Source organism: Erigeron canadensis, chromosome 5, assembly GCF_010389155.1.
Source record: "Erigeron canadensis isolate Cc75 chromosome 5, C_canadensis_v1, whole genome shotgun sequence".
NCBI classification, from domain to species: Eukaryota; Viridiplantae; Streptophyta; class Magnoliopsida; order Asterales; family Asteraceae; genus Erigeron; species Erigeron canadensis.
In genome coordinates this window covers 36,295,149-36,319,365 of record NC_057765.1, presented here as the reverse complement: position 1 = coordinate 36,319,365, position 24,217 = coordinate 36,295,149, and the positions used below count along the sequence as shown (strand labels likewise).

General features: G+C 35.3%; 2 protein-coding genes across 2 annotated transcripts; both read left to right on the top strand.

The window, feature by feature from the left end:
• Positions 1-607: 607 nt before the first annotated feature.
• On the top strand, positions 608-7,545 carry LOC122600756 (ATP-dependent DNA helicase Q-like 2). Its single transcript, XM_043773512.1, has 20 exons — positions 608-720; positions 1,704-1,924; positions 2,019-2,165; positions 2,520-2,735; positions 2,811-2,915; positions 3,009-3,113; positions 3,518-3,640; positions 3,778-3,866; positions 3,974-4,010; positions 4,085-4,118; positions 4,182-4,234; positions 4,306-4,383; positions 4,779-4,844; positions 4,952-5,018; positions 5,084-5,137; positions 5,290-5,397; positions 5,584-5,648; positions 5,819-5,897; positions 6,631-6,848; positions 6,954-7,545. The coding sequence occupies exons 1-20, from the start codon at positions 654-656 to the stop codon at positions 7,149-7,151; spliced, it is 2,130 nt and encodes a 709-aa protein (XP_043629447.1). The 5' UTR covers positions 608-653; the 3' UTR covers positions 7,152-7,545.
• Positions 7,546-9,782: 2,237 nt separating this feature from the next.
• LOC122599052 (TATA-binding protein-associated factor BTAF1) lies at positions 9,783-22,273 on the top strand. Its single transcript, XM_043771500.1, has 28 exons — positions 9,783-9,930; positions 10,149-10,351; positions 11,154-11,248; positions 11,371-11,588; positions 11,676-11,730; positions 11,806-11,887; positions 11,994-12,331; positions 12,413-12,521; positions 12,597-13,203; positions 13,311-13,443; positions 13,563-13,631; positions 13,782-13,993; positions 14,079-14,319; positions 14,401-14,571; positions 14,695-15,120; positions 15,454-15,882; positions 16,495-16,614; positions 16,693-17,696; positions 18,298-18,787; positions 18,875-18,943; positions 19,023-19,127; positions 19,207-19,437; positions 19,801-20,064; positions 20,152-20,201; positions 20,761-20,870; positions 20,956-21,038; positions 21,384-21,593; positions 21,682-22,273. Exons 2-28 carry the CDS (start codon positions 10,303-10,305, stop codon positions 21,847-21,849), a joined length of 6,138 nt encoding a protein of 2,045 aa, XP_043627435.1. The 5' UTR covers positions 9,783-9,930; positions 10,149-10,302; the 3' UTR covers positions 21,850-22,273.
• The last annotated feature ends 1,944 nt before the right edge of the window (positions 22,274-24,217 follow it).

The window sequence follows — 24,217 nt, the reverse complement described above, 5'->3', positions numbered from 1 at the left end:
TAAAAATTTCAACTATCACAATTACATCAACCTACACTATTTGACACCGCCATTACCACTAATAGTACCATCACCGACACCACTAGACCACCTTTCGTACCATCGCCTCCATATTGTGCGGATACCATGTTCTAATGTGAGGCAAGGGTTGCATTCATATAAAATACAACTAGGTCGCGTTTGGTTCGCAGATTCTGATGGAATTTGATGGAATTAGAATTGAATTCCATTCCTCAGTACGTTTGGTTGCTCAATGATGGAGGAATATCATTCCGTTGGAATGTCAACATTCCTTCATCTGATGGAATCTCCATTCCATGGGGATGAGGGAAGGAATCTCATTTCGTCTTTCACTTAAATATTAAAAAAATGAAAAACATTCAATCAAATTCCATTCCATCATATTCCAATTCCTTCAACAGATTCAATTCCTTCTAAAAACATTGTGTGAATCAAACGCGTCAAAGGGTCCGATTGAAAATATAAGGTGAAAGTCTAATTTCGACATGGGCCATTTGTGAACTTTTTTCTGAATCCATCGGGTCAAACTGACCCATCATTCCGGGTCTGGTTTATTGAAATATTTTGGAGGCTATTGATACATACGCACGGTCGCACAGTCTGTAGCAGAGGGAGGGGGAAGGATCCGTAAAATGGCAGCAACAGAGGACATTTTGGGGGAGCTTCTCAACGTTGAATTGGAGCTTCAAGATGTTCAAGGTTTTTTACTTTTATTCTTTTTTTTTTTCCTTTATTATATACATAAATTTTCGTGTAGTGTTTAGTAATTTTTATTTGCAATGACTTATATTCAAAAAAGATTTTAGCTTTCGATATGTGATCATAATGGGTGAGTATTAAACTTGAAAATCAAGTATAAAGATTGTTTCTTTTGGGAAAATTTTTGTTGTTTGGAATTTTTCTTGTGAAGAATGTATGTTGGAATATCTTGAATTTTTTTTTTGTTTTTCCCTAAGTGTGATATCGATATTGGCTGCAAATATTCTTTTTCAGATGAGGTATTGAAATCGACAATCATATTGTTTTAGCTGCTGAATTTTGTTATTTTGGACTGGAAAAAGGACTAATGGGTTAGTGTTGCCATGATATTAGTAATCGTAAGTGTGTGATAATGTTTTAGCGTAAATGTAAATGCGAGGTGAGATCTAGTTATGAAGTTGGAATGTGCTAAAGAAGAGAAAAGGATTCGGTTTTGATGGGGTGAATTCACATAAAAATATTTTCTTGATCAAAATATCGTCATGGTGACCAAAGGGCGTTTGGCCTGATTGTATTTGAGGTGACCCATTAGTCTTGAGGTTGCAGACTCTTGGCCCATGGTTGACAAATTGTACATATGTGTATATTTGTCTTTTAAAGAAAAGAAGTCAGGTGACATGTCATTTGAGCTTTTATTGAGCTACAGAAATAGCCTATTCACTTTGGTCATTAGGCATTTTCATTTTTCGGGGAGAAATGTAAATGTGAGGGAAAAATGGAGTTAGGGTCGTCATATGGACAAACAACGGTACAGAAGCAAAAGATTTTAAGGTCGGTAGGTAACTAGTTAAGGTTAATCTATATATGCCAACGCTGAGTAGAAAGAAGTAGATTGCTCTAGATTGGCAACTGATTGAATTAGTGTTAATTTCATTTGCAATTTTGCATAGTATATAATTGTAGCATTTACTTTATATTTCCAGATGAAATAAAGAGGTTGCTTGATAAGCAAGAGAAGCTGTATGAGAAACAATCAGAACTTAAGGCTGTGTTGGAGAATTGTCAAGAATTGGAAAATCCTGAAAAAGACAATGCTATCCCTCAAGTAGAAAACTGGTCAGGGTCTTTTGAATGGGATAATGAAGCCGATGATATTAGATTTAATATATTTGGGATTCCCACGTATCGTGCAAACCAGAAAGAGGTTGTTGCTTGCTTTCCTATTGTATTCTCATTTTCAAATCTGAATGTCATTATAAATCAGAAAAGATTACTGACTTTATGTAGTTGTTTTTCAGATCATTAATGCAATAATGAGCGGTAGAGATGTACTTGTGATCATGGCTGCTGGTGGAGGCAAGAGTCTCTGCTACCAACTTCCAGCTCTTTTACGTCAAGGAATTGCTCTTGTTATCAGTCCTTTGCTTTCTCTTATTCAAGATCAGGTGCTTTTTTTGTTTGTATTTTTTATCGTTTAGTAGTAACTATCTGATTAGAGGTGAAAAAGTGGGTTCAGGTAAAAGTGGGTAGTTTTCTTGAATTGGAGAGTAAGGCGGGATTTTGTTTATCTTAAACAATACTTTGCCCCAAAGTTCAGATTTAGAAAAATAATCTAATTCTTGAGCAAAATGGTTGTATGCATTAGAGATACTTTGGCTGACTTTCACATGTTTCCTTTGTAGCTATGTCGTCTTTAATTTACTGATTGACCTGTCATATTTACTCATTCATACATAAATGGTCACATTTGCTAGTTCTACACCTGATAAACGAGAAAACTAAGATGTTTGTTGTTTCAGGTCATGGGGTTGACTGCTTTAGGGATTTCAGCGTCTATGCTAACCTCAACGACCAGCAAAGAAAATGAAAAATTTATATACAAAGCTCTTGAAAAAGGGGAAGGGGACCTTAAAGTATTATATGTTACACCAGAAAAGGTGTCCAAGAGCAAGAGATTTGTGTCAAAACTTGAGAAATGCCACCATGCGGGCCGTCTTTCGTTGATTTCAATTGATGTAAGCTCACTCTATTTGTTGTTATAGTTTTTACTTTGATCATTGTTAATTTGCAATATGTTGGGTTATTTGCAGGAAGCTCATTGTTGTAGCCAGTGGGGACACGACTTCCGTCCAGACTACAAAAATCTTGGAATATTGAAGACTCAGTTTCCCAACGTTCCTGTTATTGCTTTGACTGTATGATTTTACTCATACATTATGTATGTTTTTTTCCATGTGAAGTGAAGTAAATAATATGAAATTTGTATTTTCTTTTTTCTTTGTGTATAGGCAACAGCTACAAAGAAGGTCCAGTTAGACCTGATGGAGATGCTTAACATTCCAAAATGTGTTAAATTTGTTAGCACAGTGAACAGACCAAATCTCTTTTATATGGTAAACCAACTACTAGTGGATCATGGATTTCAGTTGAGGTGACCATTTCAACCCATTAGGTACGAATGGGTTGATTAGTGTTACATTTTATATCTAACTGGTCGAATGTATGAAAGTAAAATTGAGAAGCTTAAAAGGAAATGGGCTTAACAGGTTGAAAGTTGCCCAAAGTGTATTTCTAATGCATACAAAACCTCTGAAACCATATTATTTAACAAATTGTATAATCTTGGAATGATAATTTTGCAGGCATATGTGACACTAATTATTTTATGAGAAAGGACCCAAAAAGCATGTCATGTCAACCCAACCCATTTGTCTCACCCATTATGCTACCTGTAGGCTGTAGCTTACAATATTCTGCTATAAATTATTAGAGCTTGAACGGATTCCTTACTTGGCAGGTTCGGGATAAATCATCAGTGGGAAAGTCAGTCATTGATGACATTGCCGAGTTCATACAGAGTTCATATACAAACAAAGAATCTGGAATTGTTTATTGCTTCTCCCGAAAGGAATGTGAGCAGGTACGTGTCATGTTCAAATCACTTTATCTAAATTTGTTGTCATCCCGCATCAGGTCGCATTATTGTTGATGACAGTTTAATATGTTTTATGTCAAGTTTAAACATATTTATATTATTCCATGCTCAAGGAACTATAGGTTGCAAAAGAATTGCGTGAGAGAGGAGTTTCCGCCGACCATTATCATGCAGATATGGATGTAAATGCCCGTGAAAAAGTTCATATGAGGTTAATGTAGTTTCAGATGTTCTTTATTATATTTGTTTATCCGATCATCTATTGGGACGTGTATTTATACATTAGATATAATGAAGGACCTCATGCTTCTTCAACAGGTGGAGCAACAGCAAGTTGCAGGTCATTGTTGGAACGGTATGTGTGCTGTTATTAATATTAACTTTACGTTATAGTTCTTGTCGATCAATGTAGCTCTGTTTTTATGACAGGTGGCGTTTGGCATGGGAATTAATAAACCAGATGGTTAGTATTAGCGTTATAACCTTTTATGATTTTATTTTATCTTTACACGCTATTTTGTTATAGTCAGGTTTGTCATACATCACAGCCTAGGTAAATCAATGGAGACTTACTATCAGGTTTGTGCTAACCAATAAACCTTAATTGTAAGCATTTAATTATCTTGGTTGTAACCTCTCTTTTTTTCCAGGAAAGTGGTCGAGCAGGGCGGGATGGGCTTCCTTCAGAATGTCTACTGTACTTTAGGTCTGCTGATGTTCCTAGACAGGTATTTATAGAGAAGGATAATGGGTGGGTTCCTTGGGCTGGGTTGCAGTTCGAAATGGGTGAGTTCTGTGTGGATGGAAATGCTCTGTCAAGCATACCTGAGGAGTCCTTTTTAATTCTTTTTCTTAGGTTTGTGAAAGGTTAATTGTTAAAACTTACTACAAAAAACTTAATTTTTACAATTATAATCTGGCTTCTTTCTGATAATTTTGAACACATCTTGGATGACTTAAAATGAAGTTCAACCTGTTTGACTTGTTAGAAGATAATAGACCGAGTCAACCCGTTTATGGATAAATGGGTCAGATATCCTACTATTAGATATGATTTGCTTGATGTTACTCCTTTCGTATATCCGTTTCCTCTTGATGCTTGGCTATCTCATCCTCTTCACAGAGCTCCATGGTCTTCTATGAGAATTCTGGGCTGCAAAATCTGTATGATATGGTGAGGTATTGTCAGGTATTGCTCTTTGCTATAAAGTTCTTGCCTAAATGTGCAATGATGATTTCATATCTTATTTATGGTTAAAAAAAAAGATAAAAGTCATTTCTATCTTACAAGTGCAGTCTAAAAGAGAGTGTCGCCGAAGTGCTTTCTTTAAACATTTTGCTGAACCGGTGCAAGACTGCAATGGTATCTTATTCTGCTATTCTATTATTAGTATTGAAGTATTCACTGCTGATTTTACACTCTTGCAGGGATGTGTGATAACTGTGCCTTTTCGTGCGAGTTCAAGGAAATCGATGCATCAGGTATGCATCCTTACCTTTAAAGAAATACTAAAGGGGCCCACTTCTCCCTTTCCATTTTGTAAATTTCATATAATTTGGACGCACACGTAAATTTTGGTCAATTACTTTTCTTACTTGTATGGTATGGTCACTTTCACATGGTATGGGTACAGGCCATGCAAGGGCTATTGTATCTTTGCTGCAAGAAATCCAAGAAATGGATCAGAGAGCAACAATGTTACAGTTGGTGGACAAGTTCAAGGTTAAGAACAAGGAAGTAGGTTGGTATTTCACATCTTTAACCTTGTATTTCTAATTTGACAATTTTAACTTTTATATGTTGATTCATATCGCGTGATGAGCAATAGAGATGTGAACCATCGAGAAATGAGATGGGCCCGCCATCAGAAACAAGTGATATTAACATTTCCGATACATATATATTTTTTTGTGATTTTTCAATTCAGGCTTTGAGCTGAAGAAGGATGAATTAGAGCAACTTGTGATTCAGCTTATTCTCCACAGAGTGTTGGTAAGGATCACCTTTACCGTTGTTTATCACTTCTAATTGTTTTTCTAGTGTTACTTTAAATAAAGTATCCTTTGTCTCTTTTACCAACTATTTCTTTGCTCTTAAACTTAGGCAATTTGCAGTATATACCAACTTTATATGATATTTTTTGGCTAATTTTACGCATGCAGAAAGAAGAATTTTCGCACACAGCTTATGCGACTAATGCTTATGTCACATTAGGCCCACTTGCCAAACATGTTTTGCATGGTAAGCCACTTAAGTTGTTAATGTTATTGTTATTGTTGGGTTTGTTTAATCTTACTATGATGAACAAAATCACAGGTGATATATGAATATACTTTCTATTAGATTGATACTTGCAATATATGAATATACTTTCTATTAGATTGATTACCTCAGTGGTTGGACACCCGGACTTTTGTCCAAGAGGTCACAGGTTCGATACTCTCGGCCTGTGATTGCCCGCCAGGATTTTGTCCTGGCTTTCGTGGAGCTTTTACCGGGTGGGGCAGGCAGGGGGGAGGGGATCGTGTAGGTCCACGGTATCCAGTCCGGATACCCGTGATCCGGCCCTTGCTCTTCTAAAAAAAACTTTCTATTAGATTGAGATTTGCAATATTTATTCACAGGAAATTACATACATTGACCCTATATATATATATACATTATTGAAAAGACACTACGAAACAGTGTGTTGTTTCACGAAAGTGTGCCTTTCTCTAGTAACCTACTCTAACTGCCAACCGACACCCCTTGACAAATCAGTGTGTTCTTTCCTTGTGTCGCTTGCCAACAGTCACGGACCCTTCTATATATTTACATAATACATACTAGACTTTCTAACTTGACATATATAAACCAAAGTTTCGGTTTAACAATCAACATACGTATTGCTATTTTATTTTTAAAAAATTGCTTCCTTTGTCAAATGAATGACCAAAGGGTCTTTCTTTCATAACGCTTATGTGGTGCTACACAGGGAAGAAAAATATTACACTGGAGGTCACTAGTGGACACAGAAGTAGCAGCGGTATTACAAAATCCTCCAAACGCAGCAGGCGCTCAGGATTGGAAGTTAAACTTGATAATCTGCGCAAGGAACTTTCCTCCATGCATGGAGGAATATTTCCTCATTCTATTTTGTCTACTCAGCAGATCACTGCATTGTGCTCTGAAAAACCAGAAACCACAGAACAGGTACCATATAGAACTTATAGTTTAATCTTTAATCTACATTTTAATCTTTAATCTATGTCCATTTCCGTAGTCTTCGTTTAATGTTCCTATTTCTGTTACTTGCAGTTGGAGAAGATAATTGGTAAATTGAAGACCCAAAAATATGGACAAAAAATTCTTGAAGTAATTGGGCAGCACAAATCTGATGAAGAAAAAGTCAATGATACATCAGATGAGGAGCAGGAAACAAGTGTAAATAGAAGTGCAAAGAGGCCTAGAAATAAAAAGGTGGTGGATATTTCAAGCAGTGGAGATGAAAAGTGAAGGAAGTCATGGGACAAAATAATAACTTGAGGATTAAGATACAATATAAGAGTAGTCTAATCTTTTATTAGAGACCAAGGCACACCTTAAATGTATTTTTCCAGCAAGTTTCAGGTCTTTCGAATGCTGATATTTTGGGGTAGCATAAATATTAGTTTAATAGGCAAAGAAGAGATTGATCATGCTACCTGTATCTTGATCTGTTTTCCAACACGAACAATGCTCGCCCATTTTGTTACCTTTGATTATGATCAGAGTTTTGATATTTGGCTGTAGCACGGATTAAACCTGAGATGATTTGGTAGCCAGGCAATTTGGTCGTGGTGGTCATGTTCATGTTGTTTATTGTTAAAAGGCAGGGTAAGCTAGATGAAAATAAACCTTGTCTTGTTGACTTGTTTCCAATGTATATAAAAAGAAAGTATTATGTCATATCACTATTAAAACAATAAAAATAAAAATAATTTAAAGGTTAATTTCGGTCAATAAAATCGAATTTCTTTCCCTGGTATTGTTTAATTTTTACCTCTAGGCTCTAGTACCTTTATGGTGACTTTGACTACAACTGTATCACAGAATAGGAAATTAAAAGGTCCATGATATACATATAACTTTTATAAAATTGTTTCACCTAAATTAACAAAAATCCCAAACTTTTAAATGATATAAATTTTCTGTTTGTCGTGATGAAACAATCCACAATTAACGTCATTAATCATCTATTCCTGACAACTTTAAATCAAAAAGGGTTGTCATAACAGAAAAAAGGAGTGATAAATCTACAACATTATGTAGACATCTACAACAATGCATATATAGTTGTACAATGCATAATATATTATATATTATGTACATTTGATGTAGATGACCAAAATTTGTTATAGATATATCACTCACTAAAAGAAAATATTCATCATCCATCAACGACCACTATAAGACAAACACATAGTGACCCTAAACCAAAATTGCTTATATACTACTAACAATTAACTTGTTTTTACTTACAATATTATATACCTTTTCATCTTTACCAAATTTTATTGCATCTCATATAAGTTAATCAGTCTAAAAATTATCTTGAATATTTTTATTGATGTATCACGTATGTAAGTGTTGTACATCTTTGCTACCACAAGTTTCTCACACTAACAAACATTAAAATGGTGTCCTCCTTTCTCGCACTTTCTTATTATGCACACACATACGATCTAACCAAATTTCAAGGTAATTACATCCTAATACCATCTTTATCTTTGTTCATGAGATCCTCAATGGCTTTTGATTACTAGATTCTTTTAGTTTATGAAGATTTAAAATAACTAGATAGTTTAAAACATCTTGAAATCGTATATACAAACAAAGTCGGACATTTGATTTTTTTTATTCTTAGATAGATAATCAGGACCAAACAAGAAATCAAAACAATATGACCTTGCAAGTAAATGACAAAGCTTTTAGACAACAGCTGATAAAGCCAAACTGGACATTAATTTTTGTTATAAAATCTAACTTTCACAACATTTTGCTTGATCTTATGCATTCTTGATGTGCTAACAACATACATATCTAATATGTAGTATTAGTATATAACAAAAGAATGCTCCAACATTAAAATTGGTTTCAAGTAATGAAAAATTTTTTTTGTTGCAGCAAAAACTTCATCACAACACACGGATAATATTACTAGTTATTGTTAAAAATCATCCTCTAACAAATAATGTCAATGTAATTAAAGATGCTCGACAAAAAATCGATATCAGATAAGTTATTAAACATATAAATTACTGCCACTAACATCATTATTGTCACAAATAACCACCAACTCCGCATATTAATCATCATGTTACAATTCACCATATATGAAGTTCACCTCCCTATTGTATTAGAAATACTCTACACATGATTGATTTACAAGCTAAAAAAACGATATGTTCTTCTTATGCGTTATCTTTCGATTGATGCTTATAGTCGGTACACGAAAATGAGTTTTGTCTTAAATTCATGTAACTTTAATCATTATCAACCTAATAGATATGTTTCCAATAACTATAGGTTATAAGACCGAAGCGATATAGGAGAAGTATTATCTCTTTTCATATTATTACTTTTTCAGACAGTTTTTTTCTCACATACTCATGACGGATCTTATCAGTTTTCTATTGGATAAAATTATCTAAAGTTACTTTATAGGTAAAGTTGAAACAATTGTAATCTTGAAATCAAAATTAAATATCAAAAATTAAAAATGTAAGTTTAAATCTTTACCTTTAATTTTAATAGTATTTAACTTTACATTAAAAAAAATTGATCTAAAATTCAGAAGTTATCCTTAGTTATCATAGTAACATGTCACAAAATAAATTCATTTTAATTTTAGTTTTAACAAAATTAAAAATAATTGCATTATTAGAACATGGGTTACAAAAGTCCAATCAAACACTTTACGATAACCAGGTCGGTTCGGGTCAAATCACATAACCGAAACAAATATCTCATCCCCTAAAACGACGTCACTTTGTCATCATCATCATGCAAATTAAGAAGAAAAAAAAAACTTATAAAAATAAGGCCTTGGGGGAGGGATTTCAGTTATCACTTCGAAACCCTTGTTCTTCAATTTCCCCCAAATTTTCCCCCAAATTCTTCACACACATTAGCTTACGTGGCATATCTATATCTATACATATAATATATATCTATAATCTATTTCCATATAATAATAATAATCTCTCGTTAGGTTTCTCAATTTCATCCTACAGTAAAAAAAAGAACCCTAAAGGTACGTTAAAAATCTTCAGTTTTTATATTTATTTTGATTTTATTTGAATTAAATTATTGTTTTCATTAGAAATGTTGTTTATTTATAGTAAAGTTTGAATCTTTTTTGCAACTTTTGGATAATTTAGTGATTTTGGAACTTTTATCAATGATTATATTATTATTATCGTGTAATTTATATATTATTTATTGTTGTTTTTATTATTAATTTTTTTGTAGGAATGTGAAGGAATAAGGGATGAAAGTAAATATAAAGGATTGTTTGTTGGGAAGAAATTATATGTTATTTATTGTTTTTTCTACTAGTGATTTTTTGTTAGAATGAAAGATGTATTTGTTGATTTAATTATTAAGAATACGAATAGTAAGAGATATGGCGCAACAATCTTCACGGCTCCAACGCTTGCTAACGTTACTCGAGAGTATCCTTTTATACGAGTATTTATAAACAGATAATATTATGCAAGTTTGCCTATTTTTTTCCCTTTTCGATGTAGTAGTGTAGTATGTATGGCGTTTAGATTAAACTGAATTTGGTGATAATATGATTGAAATCCTTAATTTAAGGAAATCTTGTGTTTATAGCTCTAAAGTTTAGATCTTTGAATTCAAAATAGTGGATTAGGTGTCGTGCATATATAGGTATAATTTTGCATTATATTTATAGGTATGTAATATGTAGATAATGAACATTAGGTATGGTGTTCGATCGAGGGTGTTAAAAAGATTGTAATGCTATGTACTGAGACCTAAAACTAGCATTGAAGTATGTTTTACGATGATACGGGGCTTGGAATGTTGAGTGGAAGTTGATAGAATGTCAAAAGAATTAGCAACACATATTCAAGAGCTAACAAGGGAATATATGACCCCAAACAGAAGACACTTGCTTGTGAAATGAGTAGGTATGATTGTGCAAGAGACTTGATTTTTTATTTTAAAATGTTACCACCTAGGGCCAACTTTGATATTTTTTGTTATAATAATATATTTGCTCACATAAAACATGTACCATGCCATATGCAAACTAGACAATGTTTTCATATTAAGTTATGATACTAAAGAAACACCTTGTCTAGAGTTAGAGGGTTTAATATGAAGTTGAAATAATAAAACTCATAAGTTTATGAATGTGGATATTCTAGCAAACACTCGTTGCCTAAACAAATGCGTACTTTTTCATGCTTTTGTTGTATACGTGTTATTTTCTTGACTTGGTCTAAGCTGGATCAACACAAGCCACAAGGTTCACTGCAGCTCGCCAGATTGGAGAGATTGCAAAATTACATCCTCAGGACTTGAGCTCTCTGCTACATAAGGTATGCCTTTCTGGACTCTTTCTCGTACAGTTTTTCTTTAAATTTTTAATTGGGACAACTCAATTTTACTATTATCTAATGCTTTCTTCAGCTAAATTAGTCAATTACTTGGTCTGCTCCAGGTCTCACAGTATCTGCGTAGTAAAAACTGGGATACAAGAGTTGCAGCTGCTCATGCCATTGGAGCAATCGCCGGGTGTTTCAAGCATTCTTCTGTGGCAGAACTCTACAATCTTGTTGAGGCAAAGATGAAGGAGGCTTGCATAAGTTGTTCTGTTGAGGACGTGGTTTTGTGGCCGAAGTCTCAATCCAAAACAAGTGAAAGCTCTTCATTCCAGAGGTTTTTCTTGCTCCTTCCCCTGATCATATAATTGCCCCCTGTTTGAGTTATCAGTTTGTTATCTTACTTACTTTTTCAATCAAACAGATTTGAACTTACTAAAGTGCTGGAATTTGGTGCTCTCTTGGCATCTGGGGGACAGGTAACTAATATTTTGTTCAACAACTACTGGCTAACATTTCATATGTGCTCATATTTATTTCTATTTCCGTTTCAGGAGTTTGAACTTGCAAGTGATTTTTCCAACAACCCAAAAGAAAGATTGGCCAAGCAAAAGCAAAATCTAAAAAGGCGGCTAGGTAAGTGATTCAGTTGTTTACCTTTCTGTACTTGTTTTTCTTAGTTTATTTGTATTTTTAATTCTCTCTCTGAGTCTACCATTCACATCTAAGCGTATGCATTTAGGGATGGATGTTTGTGAGCAATTCATGGATGTAAATGATATGATAAGAGATGAAGATCTTATGGTGCATAAAACAAACTCCGTTGGAAGCAGCATACCTCCTCAGTTTTACCTGCAAAGAAACGGACATAACGTTCAGCAGTTTGTTGTAGATATGGTGCCTGGTTACAGACCAAGGAGACCAAGTGCCCGTGAACGAAATCTCCTGAAACGAAAAGCCAAAATTAATTTAAAAGACCAAACGAAAGGTTGGTCTAAAGATGGAGAGCCGGATGTTTCTAACACTAAAGAGTTAATTTCGCCAAAAGGCATTTCTCCAGATTTCCCAAATACCAATTCGGTAATGAATATTGAATTGACCTTATTGTTAAGTAAATGATTTATATAATATTTTAATCATTAGTGTTAAATATTGATACAGGCATTTCAGGATGCTATTCCTGATGAAAACGGATTTGAGCATGATAAGGATGGAATGTGGCCTTTCCATAATATCGTCGAACAACTTATACTTGATATCTTTGACCCTGGTAAGCTGCTGGTAATGTCCTTTGTAGTTATTTTACCATCCTGCTAAAACTTGATATTATTATATTAATGGCCAGTTTGGGAAGTGCGGCATGGCAGTGTCATGGCTTTACGGGAAATCTTGACACATCAAGGTGGCTGTGCTGGGGTTGTTATGTCAGACAACAGTCCGGATGGCATATTACTAACTGAATCAGAAGATAAAGTGAATAGTGCAGTGAAGAGAGAACGGGAAATCGATTTGAATATGCAAATTATAACAGAAGGAACCGAGCCAGACCTCAAGAGGCTTAAGTCTGAAGATGTTTCATTTGACCCGGTTCTTGAATCGGTCCCTGCCAGTGCAGATGCTAACTGTGGTTCCAGTAAGATGGTTGCAGATGCTGGATGCAATCCGTCTGTCGAACAAACAAATGGTGAAATAGTTGTAGGATCTGTTAAAGTTGAGCCCCAAATATGTATGGACAGTGTATGTTACCCATCTACAGAAGCTGTTGATGCGTCGGTGGTTGCAAATTTTCGTGATAATAAAGATTTGGTAGATAAGATAGATATAGTGGAAGGTCTAAGCGGAAATAATGAGCTGGTCAACTTGATTAAGAGAGCTAGGATTTCTTCAGTCAAAAACTCAGAACTTCTTCAGGATTGTGGAATTCGTTTCTTGTGTGTCCTGTCACTTGATCGGTACATAAACTGCTTGTTACTTTTTGTAATCCTTGCTTTTGAATTAGGTCTTATAAGAAATGCAGATTACATAATAAAGAGGATCTTTTAATTGCTATGGTTTGCAGTTTTGGAGACTATGTGTCTGATCAGGTTGTTGCTCCAGTCCGTGAAACATGTGCACAGGCTTTAGGAGCTGTGCTCAAGTATATGCCTCCTTTGTTAGTTCATGAGACACTGAATATCTTGCTGAAAATGCAGGTAAATATTATGTTCGAGCTTTTTTTTGGAAGTTGTGCATTTGTTGAATGCTTGTATTGGTTCTTTGGTGTATTATCTTATTGGTGTATGCTATTGATTTCTTCTGCTTATACTTCCAGCGTAGACCAGAATGGGAAATTCGCCATGGCAGTCTTTTGGGTATCAAATATTTGGTGGCTGTGCGTCAGGTACCTTTTTCGTGGCTCACAAACATTATATAATAAGTCATTCTAATAATTTTGATCAACAGTTTGTGTATAACGTAACTTAATTAAATTAGACTCTTTTTTAGATTCTGTAATGCTTGACGTTGCTGATCTGATGATTATTTTAAACAGGAGATGCTTCCTGATTTGCTTAGCCGTGTGCTTCCTGCTTGCAAAGCAGGTCTAGAAGACCCGGATGATGATGTAAGAGCAGTTGCTGCAGATGCCTTAATTCCTACTGCATCCTCTGTTGTTTCACTTAGTTGGGCTATGTTGCATTCTATAGTGATGTTACTATGGGATATCTTGCTTGATTTGGACGATTTGAGCCCATCTACTAGCAGGTGCTCTTTACATTTTCGAAATTCTTTTTATTTAAAGATTCTATATTTGTAATGAATCAGTCCCTGAAGATAATTTGCTTTACAGTGTAATGAATCTACTAGCAGAAATATATTCTCAGGAAGCGATGATTACTAGAATGTTCTCAGCCAAAGAGCTTAAAGGAAAACAAGGATTTGATCTAAATGAGATTGTTTCAGCTGATGATTATGCACGCTGTGTGAATTCTCAAGAAAATCCTTACATGTTGTCAACATTAGCTCCAAGATTGTGGCCATTTATGAGACACAGTATCACATCTGTTCGTTATTCAGCCATTCGAACATTGGTAACCTTCTTTCAAATTTCATATTTTTCCATTCAAATTATATAATCAGTTAAGAGGTTCGGTTTGTAATTAAATGCACAGGAGCGCCTGCTTGAAGCTGAACAGAGAAGGAGTATATCTGAATCTTCTGGCTCCTTTTGGCCTTCTTTCATACTTGTTGATACTCTCAGAATTGTTTTCCAAAATCTACTGCTCGAATCAAATCAGGAAATTCTACAGTGCTCAGAGAGGGTCTGGAGACTGCTTCTTGAGGTGATTGATCTGGCAATAGTGCATATCTTCTATAGTTATATTCAAAAATATTGATAGTTTTAATCTAAAATTTGAAGTCCATGTAAATTCTTTTCTCATAATCTTTTTCTGTATTGATGGTAGTGCCCAGTGAGAGATTTAGTAGCTGCTGCAAACTCATACATGGCATCATGGCTAGAGCTTATAACTACTCCATATGGATCGCCACTGGATGCTACAAAAATGTTTTGGCCTCTTGCACTACCCCGTAAAAGTCAATTCAAAGCTGCAGCAAAAATGAGAGCTGTCAAACTTGAAAACGGAATGTACACTCATGTGGTGTCAGATTCGGCAGAGGGAACTTTTCTGCATGATAGAAATGGAGATTCTTCTATTAATCCTGCTAAAATAGTAGTAGGTGCAGATAGTGAAATGTCAGTTACAAATACTCGAATAGTTACATCTACAGCATTGGGAATTTTAGCATCCAAGCTGCATGAGGTGCCTGATCAGTATGTTTTTGATCCGTTATGGAAAGCTATTACCTCTTTGTCTGGAGTTCAACGGCAGGTATTGCGTCTTGAGCGTTGCATGACTTGTATCTTCAAGGGTGTCGGGGCTATTTTTTGGGCCAGGGGGAGGGGGAGGATATAATAGCTAGCACATTGTCCCTGATTGCACGAACAATTTATGCAATAGTCTATAGTATCATATAAAGCATATATGTTTTGGGCACACCATTTTTATATAAATCAACTCCCTCATTTTCACATTCTCATGCCTTCTCTATCCTATTTGACCCAATCATAAGTAAATTGGTCTAAATTGGTAGCTTTAGACAACTTTTATCTTTTTTACTTCATTGTTATGATCTTTTCTTTGTGTGGCTATTGCTGTTTTCAGGTGGCATCACTGGTTCTTGTTTCTTGGTTTAAGGAGATGAAAAACAGAGGCTTTTCTGAAAGCAAAGGGCTCAGTTCTAGCAACTATGATACCTTGAAGAACAGGTTGCTGGAGCTGCTTACATGTACGGATCCAGCATTCCCTACAAAAAGTTCACGTCTTCCTTACGCTGAACTTTCAAGAACCTATGATAAAATGCGGAATGAGGCATCTCAGCTTGTTAATGTTCTTGAATCATTGGGCATGTCTATTCCCATGGATGTGGAGAATTTGACTCCTGATGATGCAGTGGCATTTGTATCAAAGTTGCAAGTGCCGACTGGTGATGGAGCCGCTGGGGAAGATTCAGCTGGGAGGGACAGTTTTACCGAAGCAGAGTCTATAAAGCAGAGGCTTTTGACCACTTCCGGCTACTTGAAATGTGTCCAGGTTTGTTTGAAGTAGATTGCATCTTATTTTTTAGTATATATTGTGGTGGCAAGATATAGAGGTTGGATGGATTTTGGTTAAATGGGTCAAAATGTGGTCATATTGAAGCAGGTCATATTTTAGTATGGCTTGAAATAGGCTGGTTGGTTTTGGATTGACCCGTAAACACTTTTTGGTAATTTAATATAGTACGATCAATTAAAATTTGATGCGTTAATTATCTAAATGTGAACATGGTTATTACAATCATATTGTAGATTGTTGAATTAAACACTTCGATAGGTTTATGCATTTGAGAGTCTGGCCATCTTTCAACCATTTTCCCCCCGTTAGCTATATAAAGACCCATTTGACCTGTATGAGATTTAAATTTTAACATAATCCAGATCGACCAAATGATAAGGTTGAAATCGTCACCTCTACTCATATGCAGGGTCAAACTTTCCCTTTGAAATTTGTAAGGTTGTAATTGTCACCTCCACTCATATACTACAATAATAATCATCATAACTAATTTGGTTATTCTAAAAGCTAAACCTTCAAAAGAATGTGTTCTTTGTGGGATTTAGGGTCCTTATATTCTCTCATTTTGTGTTCCCCTGAATAATTCAGAGCAATTTGCATGTTACTGTAACGTCTTTGGTTGCGGCGGCAGTTGTCTGGATGTCTGAGCTTCCAGCAAAGCTTACACCGATAATATTACCATTAATGGCCTCAATCAGGAGAGAACAGGTATGCTTATACAAGTTTATCCAAATTTAGTTACATGATGCATGTAATATTTTTTTAACTTCATGCTTAATTTCGAAGGAGGAGGTGCTACAAAATATGGCTGCTGAGGCCCTGGCAGAGCTAATTTATCATTGTGTTCTTCGTAAGCCTAGTCCAAATGACAAATTAATTCAAAAATTATGTGGTTTAGTATGCATGGATCATTCTGAAACTCCCCAAGCTGGAACATTGAAGTCGATTGAAATCATTGAAGAACAAGATCATCTTCCATTCGGAACTAATTCTACTAAGACAAAACCCAAGGTTCATATGCTTGGTGGTGAAGACAGATCAAAAGTTGAGGGGTTTATTTGTAGGCGAGGATCAGAATATGCTTTAAAACATTTATGTAATAAATTCGGTCCTTCATTATTTGAGAAGCTTCCTAAGTTATGGGATTGTCTCACTGAAGTATTAAAGCCTGTGACTTTAGGAGATGAAGGGCATGCCAGTCAAACCCTAGATCTCAAAATAGACCCTCAAGTTTTAATAAATAATATACAATTGGTTCGGTCCATTGGTCCTTTACTAGATGAGACATTGAGGACCATGTTAATGTCCCTCCTCCCGTACATCTTTTGCTGTGTTCGCCATCCTCATGTTGCTGTTAGATTAGCTGCTTCAAAGTGTATCACATCAATGGCTAGGTCAATGACAGTCAATATTATGGGACCTCTTATTGAAAATGTAATACCAATGTTGGGTGATATGACCTCTGTTAATGCTAGACAAGGAGCGGGGATACTAATGAGTTTGCTGGTCCAGGGTCTTGGCAACGACCTGGTCCCGTATGCTAGTTTGTTAGTCGTGCCTCTTTTAAGGTGTATGAGTGACTGTGATCACTCGGTTAGACAGAGCGTGACTCATAGCTTTGCTGCCCTTGTACCCCTTCTTCCACTGGCCCGTGGTGTCCCCCTTCCTGATGGTTTAAGTGAAAACTTGTCCAAACGTACCGATGATGCAGAGTTCTTGGAGCAACTCGTTGATAACTCACATATCAATGATTACAATATTCCGACTGAGTTGAAAGTGACCCTGAGAAGGTAATATCACGAACTCACTCTTGTTTAGTTTTGTCGATCTATGAATAAAGGTGGCAAGACTCGCTTTGTCATGAGTGGGTCTGTATGGATTATGTCTATCTGTAAGTCGTCAATTTTAATAGAACAGGTCAAACACATTGAAAGGCACTTAAGTTGTATATTTAATGAATACAACCTCCTAATAGTTCCTTACAGTCAATCAGATGGTGAAATAACATAAATTTTGTAACAATAGGCGACACGCCAACTCTTTTTAGATAAAGAAATCCATACTAATGTCCGGGGTCAGCTGAACGCTACCCCATTCGTACCAAATATCACCTTTCCTACCCATATCAAATATTGCCATTTTGACCCATTTAGATAATGGGTTTTAGTGTTTGGATATTATTCACTCTAAGCAGAAAATGAATTGTGGTTGTAACTGATTTTTTTATCCAGTCAGCTTAACATTATATGTTTGTTGAAATAGACTATATTTTGACCCATGTAATTTCGTTTAGGATCAACACATGTTCCCGGGGTATTTGTCGTTTTACGGATGTTGTAGGGATGCCGGGTGTATTTTTCCTAGTTCTGAATGAATCTTTTATGTCTGCAGGTATCAGCAGGAGGGCATAAACTGGTTGGCCTTTTTAAAGCGGTTTAACCTTCATGGAATTTTATGTGATGATATGGGCCTTGGTAAAACTCTACAAGCATCAGCAATTGTGGCATCTGACATTGTAGAGCGCCGGGCTTCGGATAAAAGCGATAACACCCCATCATTAATTATTTGTCCATCTACTCTTGTTGGACACTGGGTGTATGAGATAGAAAAGTTCATTGACGCATCTGTTATAACTACACTCCAGTATGTTGGTTCTTCCCAAGATCGTGTCACACTCCGTTCCGAATTTCAGAAATATAATGTGATTGTAACATCTTATGATGTCATTCGTAAAGATATCGAGCATCTTAGACAGTTGTTATGGAACTATTGTATTTTGGATGAAGGGCATATAATTAAGAATGCAAAATCTAAAATTACTTGTGCTGTGAAACAGCTGAAGGCTCAACATCGTCTTATATTAAGTGGAACACCAATTCAGGTTGTTTAATTTTTTCATTTTTCAAGGGTTAAATACTCGCTGATGGGAGTTTTAGTAGTTATCTAACTATGGTTTTCTTTTTTACAGAACAATGTCTTGGAACTATGGTCTCTTTTTGATTTCTTGATGCCCGGATTTCTTGGAACTGAGAGACTTGTATGTACTGTAGTTATATGTTTTCTATCAACTTAATTTTTTGAATATGCTATGCAACTTATTTGGAGTGGTTTGGCAGTTCCAAGCAACTTACGGGAAACCACTAGTAGCTGCTCGTGATTCTAAATGTTCAGCAAAGGATGCTGAAGCAGGCGTACTTGCCATGGAAGCATTGCACAAACAGGTCTTTCATTTCTTTAATTTTTCATCTGTTAATATGTTTTTTCTTTTGGCTAAGGTAAGAGATATTGTTCTATTGTTAGGTTATGCCTTTTCTCCTGCGGCGTACGAAGGATCAGGTTTTGACGGATCTGCCCGAGAAAATAATTCAGGATAGATACTGTGACCTGAGTCCTGTTCAACTTAAACTTTATGAGCAGTTTTCAGGTTCTCATGTGAAAAATGAAATATCCAGTATGGTCCAATCAAATGAGACAGAATCAGGGGAAAGAGAAGGAAAGGATACATCCAAAACATCTTCCCATGTGTTCCAGGTAATGCCATAATGTGATGGGTGGGTTGGTTAACAGATTAAAATGGATAATTATTATAATGGACCAGGCCAACCGTTAAGTACCATTTGTTTTTTCTTTCTTTGAATTCTACAAATAATCAAAGTCTCAGCCATGATTAATGTAGTGTAAAATAAGTTAATAACAACGATAATAAGTAAGATGTTTTTGTAGTTTTTTGGGATTTTGATTGCCTTTTCAGTAACTTTGAACTGCTCATGTTTAGCACATTCCACTTTCCATATTAGTCAAGTTTTAAAGTTGTACTGATTTGATCTGGATACCCATTGATGGGGTGACATTGATACCTCTAACATTACCTAATGTCTTATGTATTCCCGGCAGGCACTTCAATTTTTACTGAAACTCTGCAGTCATCCTTTACTTGTCCTTGGTGGAAAGATTCAAGATTCACTTCCCCGTCTTTTGCCTGATCTGTTCGCGTCAAGTTCCGATGCTACCTCCGAACTCCATAAACTGCACCACTCTCCAAAGTTAGTTGCTCTTCAGGAAATTTTGGAAGAATGTGGCATAGGTGTTGAGGGCTCGGGTTCTGAAGGCTCTGTCAGTGTTGGTCAGCATCGAGTATTGATATTTGCACAACATAAGGTATGTTTATATTGTATGTCTGACACTCGTCTATTATGCATGCTTTTTAGTTTTGATGATGTATTGTAACTTTCATAATCTTTGTAGGCCCTACTGGACATTATCGAGAACGACTTGTTTCATGTCCATATGAAAAAGTGAGCTGATAGTGCTGTTTTTTTTCTTCTAATTCTATCTTTCATTAGTAATGTTGGCTATAAGTGGGTTGCTTGACGGGTCAAAATGGGTGGAGTTTAACCTGTGGCAGCTTTTTCTCCTTGGATGAGGATTCCCTAAAGTTATAACTTTAGGAGTAAAGTTGTTAATCTCAAACCCTTGAATTAAAATCAAGGGTCAAGATTCAAAGATGATCTTTGAATCTTGACCTTTGATTTCAATCCAAAGGTCGATATGCTTTCAACTTTACCCCTAAAGTAATAACTTTAGGGAATCCCCATCCTTTCTCCTTAGGTAGTCAGGTACCTTTTCATTACAATTATCTAATAATGTTCTTTTTGAAATATACCCGATATTTTTGATAGACTGATTTGAGATTTTATGCAGCGACGTTGACTTTCATCCCTTTTGACCCATTAAAGATACACCATGACCCAAACTAAATTGGGGCCTAAATTGCTACCTCTAATTCATCATATTTTGCATTTTTTGGCTCTTGTGTGAACTTGTGCTAATCATTCTACACATTCATACAAACAGTGTTACCTACTTAAGGTTAGATGGATCAGTTGAATCAGAAAAGCGCTTTGACATTGTTAAATCTTTCAATTCAGACCCTACAATCGATGTTTTGCTCTTGACAACGCATGGTACGCTGTGATATTCCCTTACCTTGGAGACTATTAAATATTGCTCGAAGATTTTGTTTGATGAATTATTTTCTGTGTTTGGCAGTTGGCGGTCTTGGTTTGAATTTGACGTCAGCTGATACCCTAGTTTTCATGGAGCATGATTGGAATCCAATGCGTGACCTTCAGGTACTTATTAATGGGCCAATTTTGATTGTGTTTCATTACAAGGCGGTCGGTCAGAAAAATAGCTAAAAGGTCTAGTGGGTTAAAAGTCTCTAAAATCTAGCTAACACAAACCTCCTAATATTTTTCATTCAAAGATTAAGATTGTTTTCGTAATAATACTGGTTTTAAAGTTAAAATCATCGGAATATACATATTAAGCCAACCTAAATGATCCATTTTAACATGTTTCATTCGCCACTTCTAATGTTTCATAAAATTAATAGATTGAAACCTCCACCCACGCACACATGATATTAAGACTTGGTGACGGATGATGTTTTTAACTTTTTTTATTTGCACTTCAAGGCGATGGATAGAGCACATAGGTTGGGTCAGCGGAAGGTCGTTAATGTTCATCGTCTTATAATGAGAGGAACTTTGGAAGAGAAAGTAATGAGCCTCCAAAAATTCAAAGTCTCCATAGCCAATGCTGTTATCAATGCAGAAAATGCAAGTCTCAAAACAATGAACACCGATCAATTACTTGACCTATTTACCCCAGCTGATACTAAAAAGGTAACAACTTCAGCATTTCCTCACTCAATTTTCTTCCGAAATATCTAAATTCTAATATGCCCTTATAACTAAAAATCTATATTTTCAGGGTGTGTCCACTTCAAAGAGTTCTGAAAACAATGACGGACTAACAAAGATACCAGGTAGTGGTAAAGGGCTAAAAGCCATACTTGGTGGACTTGAGGAGCTTTGGGATCAATCACAGTACACTGAAGAATATAATTTGAACCAATTTTTAGCCAAGTTGAATGCCTGATGGGTAAAAAGGGAAACATTCAAGATAAATCATTTTGTCATCAAATGAGCCAGTTTTTGGAGCAAGTCCTTACGGAAATGGGGAAAGGATAACAGCCTCTGTACAGTTCACAATTTTTTGAGCCAAAGCTCGTGATTTTGACAGTTTTTGGTAGCTCTTTTTCACCTTTTGAATATCCTTTTTTTCCATTAGCCTCTTTTGTTTAGCAGTTATGTGGTATAGAGTAAGATTAGAGAGTAAGGATTAGAGAGTAACTGAACGAACCAGAGGATGATATTGTAACAATTAGCCTCTGTTTTGAGTGAGGGCAAAATACATGACTAACTGATCTTCATGTTTTGTAGCCAGTTTCTTTGTTACAAACAATATATGAATTTGCCATAGATTATGGCCTCATTGCATAAAATTGTTGCTTTTTCTTTTCTTTTTTTTTTTCCCTTGATTAATCTTTATTCATTCCAGACTTATTCTAGTGTACACAATATGTGGATACATGTGCAGAACATATTTGCATTTTTTCTTGCTATATGATTTGTCAAATTGTTCCGTAGAACTTTCAAATTTGTTTTTTCTAAAGTATAAGTATTTTACGTGTTATTAAATATGCAGGCCGGTGTAAGACATATAAGTTGCTTAATCTGCAATGTGGTTAGGCTATAAAGTTGACAGTCTGTATGATGGTCCAAAAAAAAAAGTCAACCACGGAATGTGGTTAGGCTAATTGACAATTTGTCTTATGGCATAATTGGCATGAACATGTTTGGAATGTAGCAGCCATTTAATTGAACAAAAGCGTTATACTGTCCTTTTGGGGGTGGGATTTATTTTATGAAAGTTTTTAGTTTTTAGTGTGACAAAGCTGTGTATTGGACTATTGGTCCACATGGATATATCATTTACCGTCATCTCTTAGTTCAGCTCTACCGCATGTCATGTGTTCAAGGCTACTCATGGGGGCCTGGAGTTGAACTTTGAATCAGGGACGAGCTGCATACTCTACACCTGTATAAGTCCATAATATTCCGAACACAAATAGTTGGTCGGGTCCTTGGGGAAACAACTCTTGTGACACACTTTTAGTCCAAAGCTTGTAGAAATAAGTTATGATACTTCATGGTTCTGTTTGATTATTATCATGTTTGAATTAAAAGATGCAATTTTTGATGAGAACCAGACTAATTGACATGGTCCCAAGCACTTGTGAGACAATACAAAAATAGATTCTAAAATGACATCTAACAACTCACTTGAATATCTGGAAAGCTAAAGGACCAAAATTGGCCCTAAATTAGTGATAGTTAATTGAAAGAAAACTACCAGATGTAGCAACGAAATATCAATATGTTGCCTTTTGCAACAGTCTTGAGCTAGATTTCAGAGCACAAATATCAATACCTTTCATAGGCACAAGTCCAAGAAATGCAATGCAGTGGATCAAATACGGTCTCACACTCTCACACATTATGAATAATTGAATACTCTACCAGTTGTGCATAGTAAATGTTATTGCCCATCAATTTTAATCAATTTTAATCAAAATTAACTTATAAGTTCAATTAAATATATATGTTGAAAGTGATCAAATACCATTTCATTCTTTGTTTCATATCTATAATTCCCTTTTTTTTTTTTTTTAAAGGTGAATTTCGCTTGAAAACTTCGTGTCATGATTCGACAGTGAGAGGTCTAACATATGTTGTCTTAAAATTCCCTTATTAACCACCACCACAACCCCCATCTGGTTATTTTTTAATTGGAAAAATAATACCTACTTCAATAAACAAGCAACTCCCTGTTTTTTCCTTTACAAACCAATTAATTATATTCCCCATGTAATTAAATAGCATAACAATTTTAAAAATCTTGTTATGTGAGAGGAAAAGCAGGGAAGGTATGTTATCCTATTTTTAATTATGAATTATAATCAAACATTAATTATAACTTAACGAAGTCTACTTACAACATGTAACACCCGAGTTTAAAAAATATAGATTTCAAAATCTTTTCGCCTAACAGTGTTAAGCATTGTGGAAGCATTAAATAAAATAGTTTACAATTCCTACTGGAATTGTCATTTATTAAAACATGGTGTCACGAATTCATATCATCACAGTAATAAAAGAAAATTTATAAATAAGTCCAACAATAATTGAACATAAATAAACCATCTAAATAAATAAATAAATAAAGTCATCTAATAGGTAATTAGTGTCCTCTCATTAGTTCATCTACCTTTCAAGTTACTCAATCTCACTTAATAACCTTTACATGCTAACATGAGGAACACAACACTATTCAACAAAACAAGTGTCAGCTAATTAAAACCAAGTAAGATAACATGTTAGTTTGACAAATAATTTACCGTTAA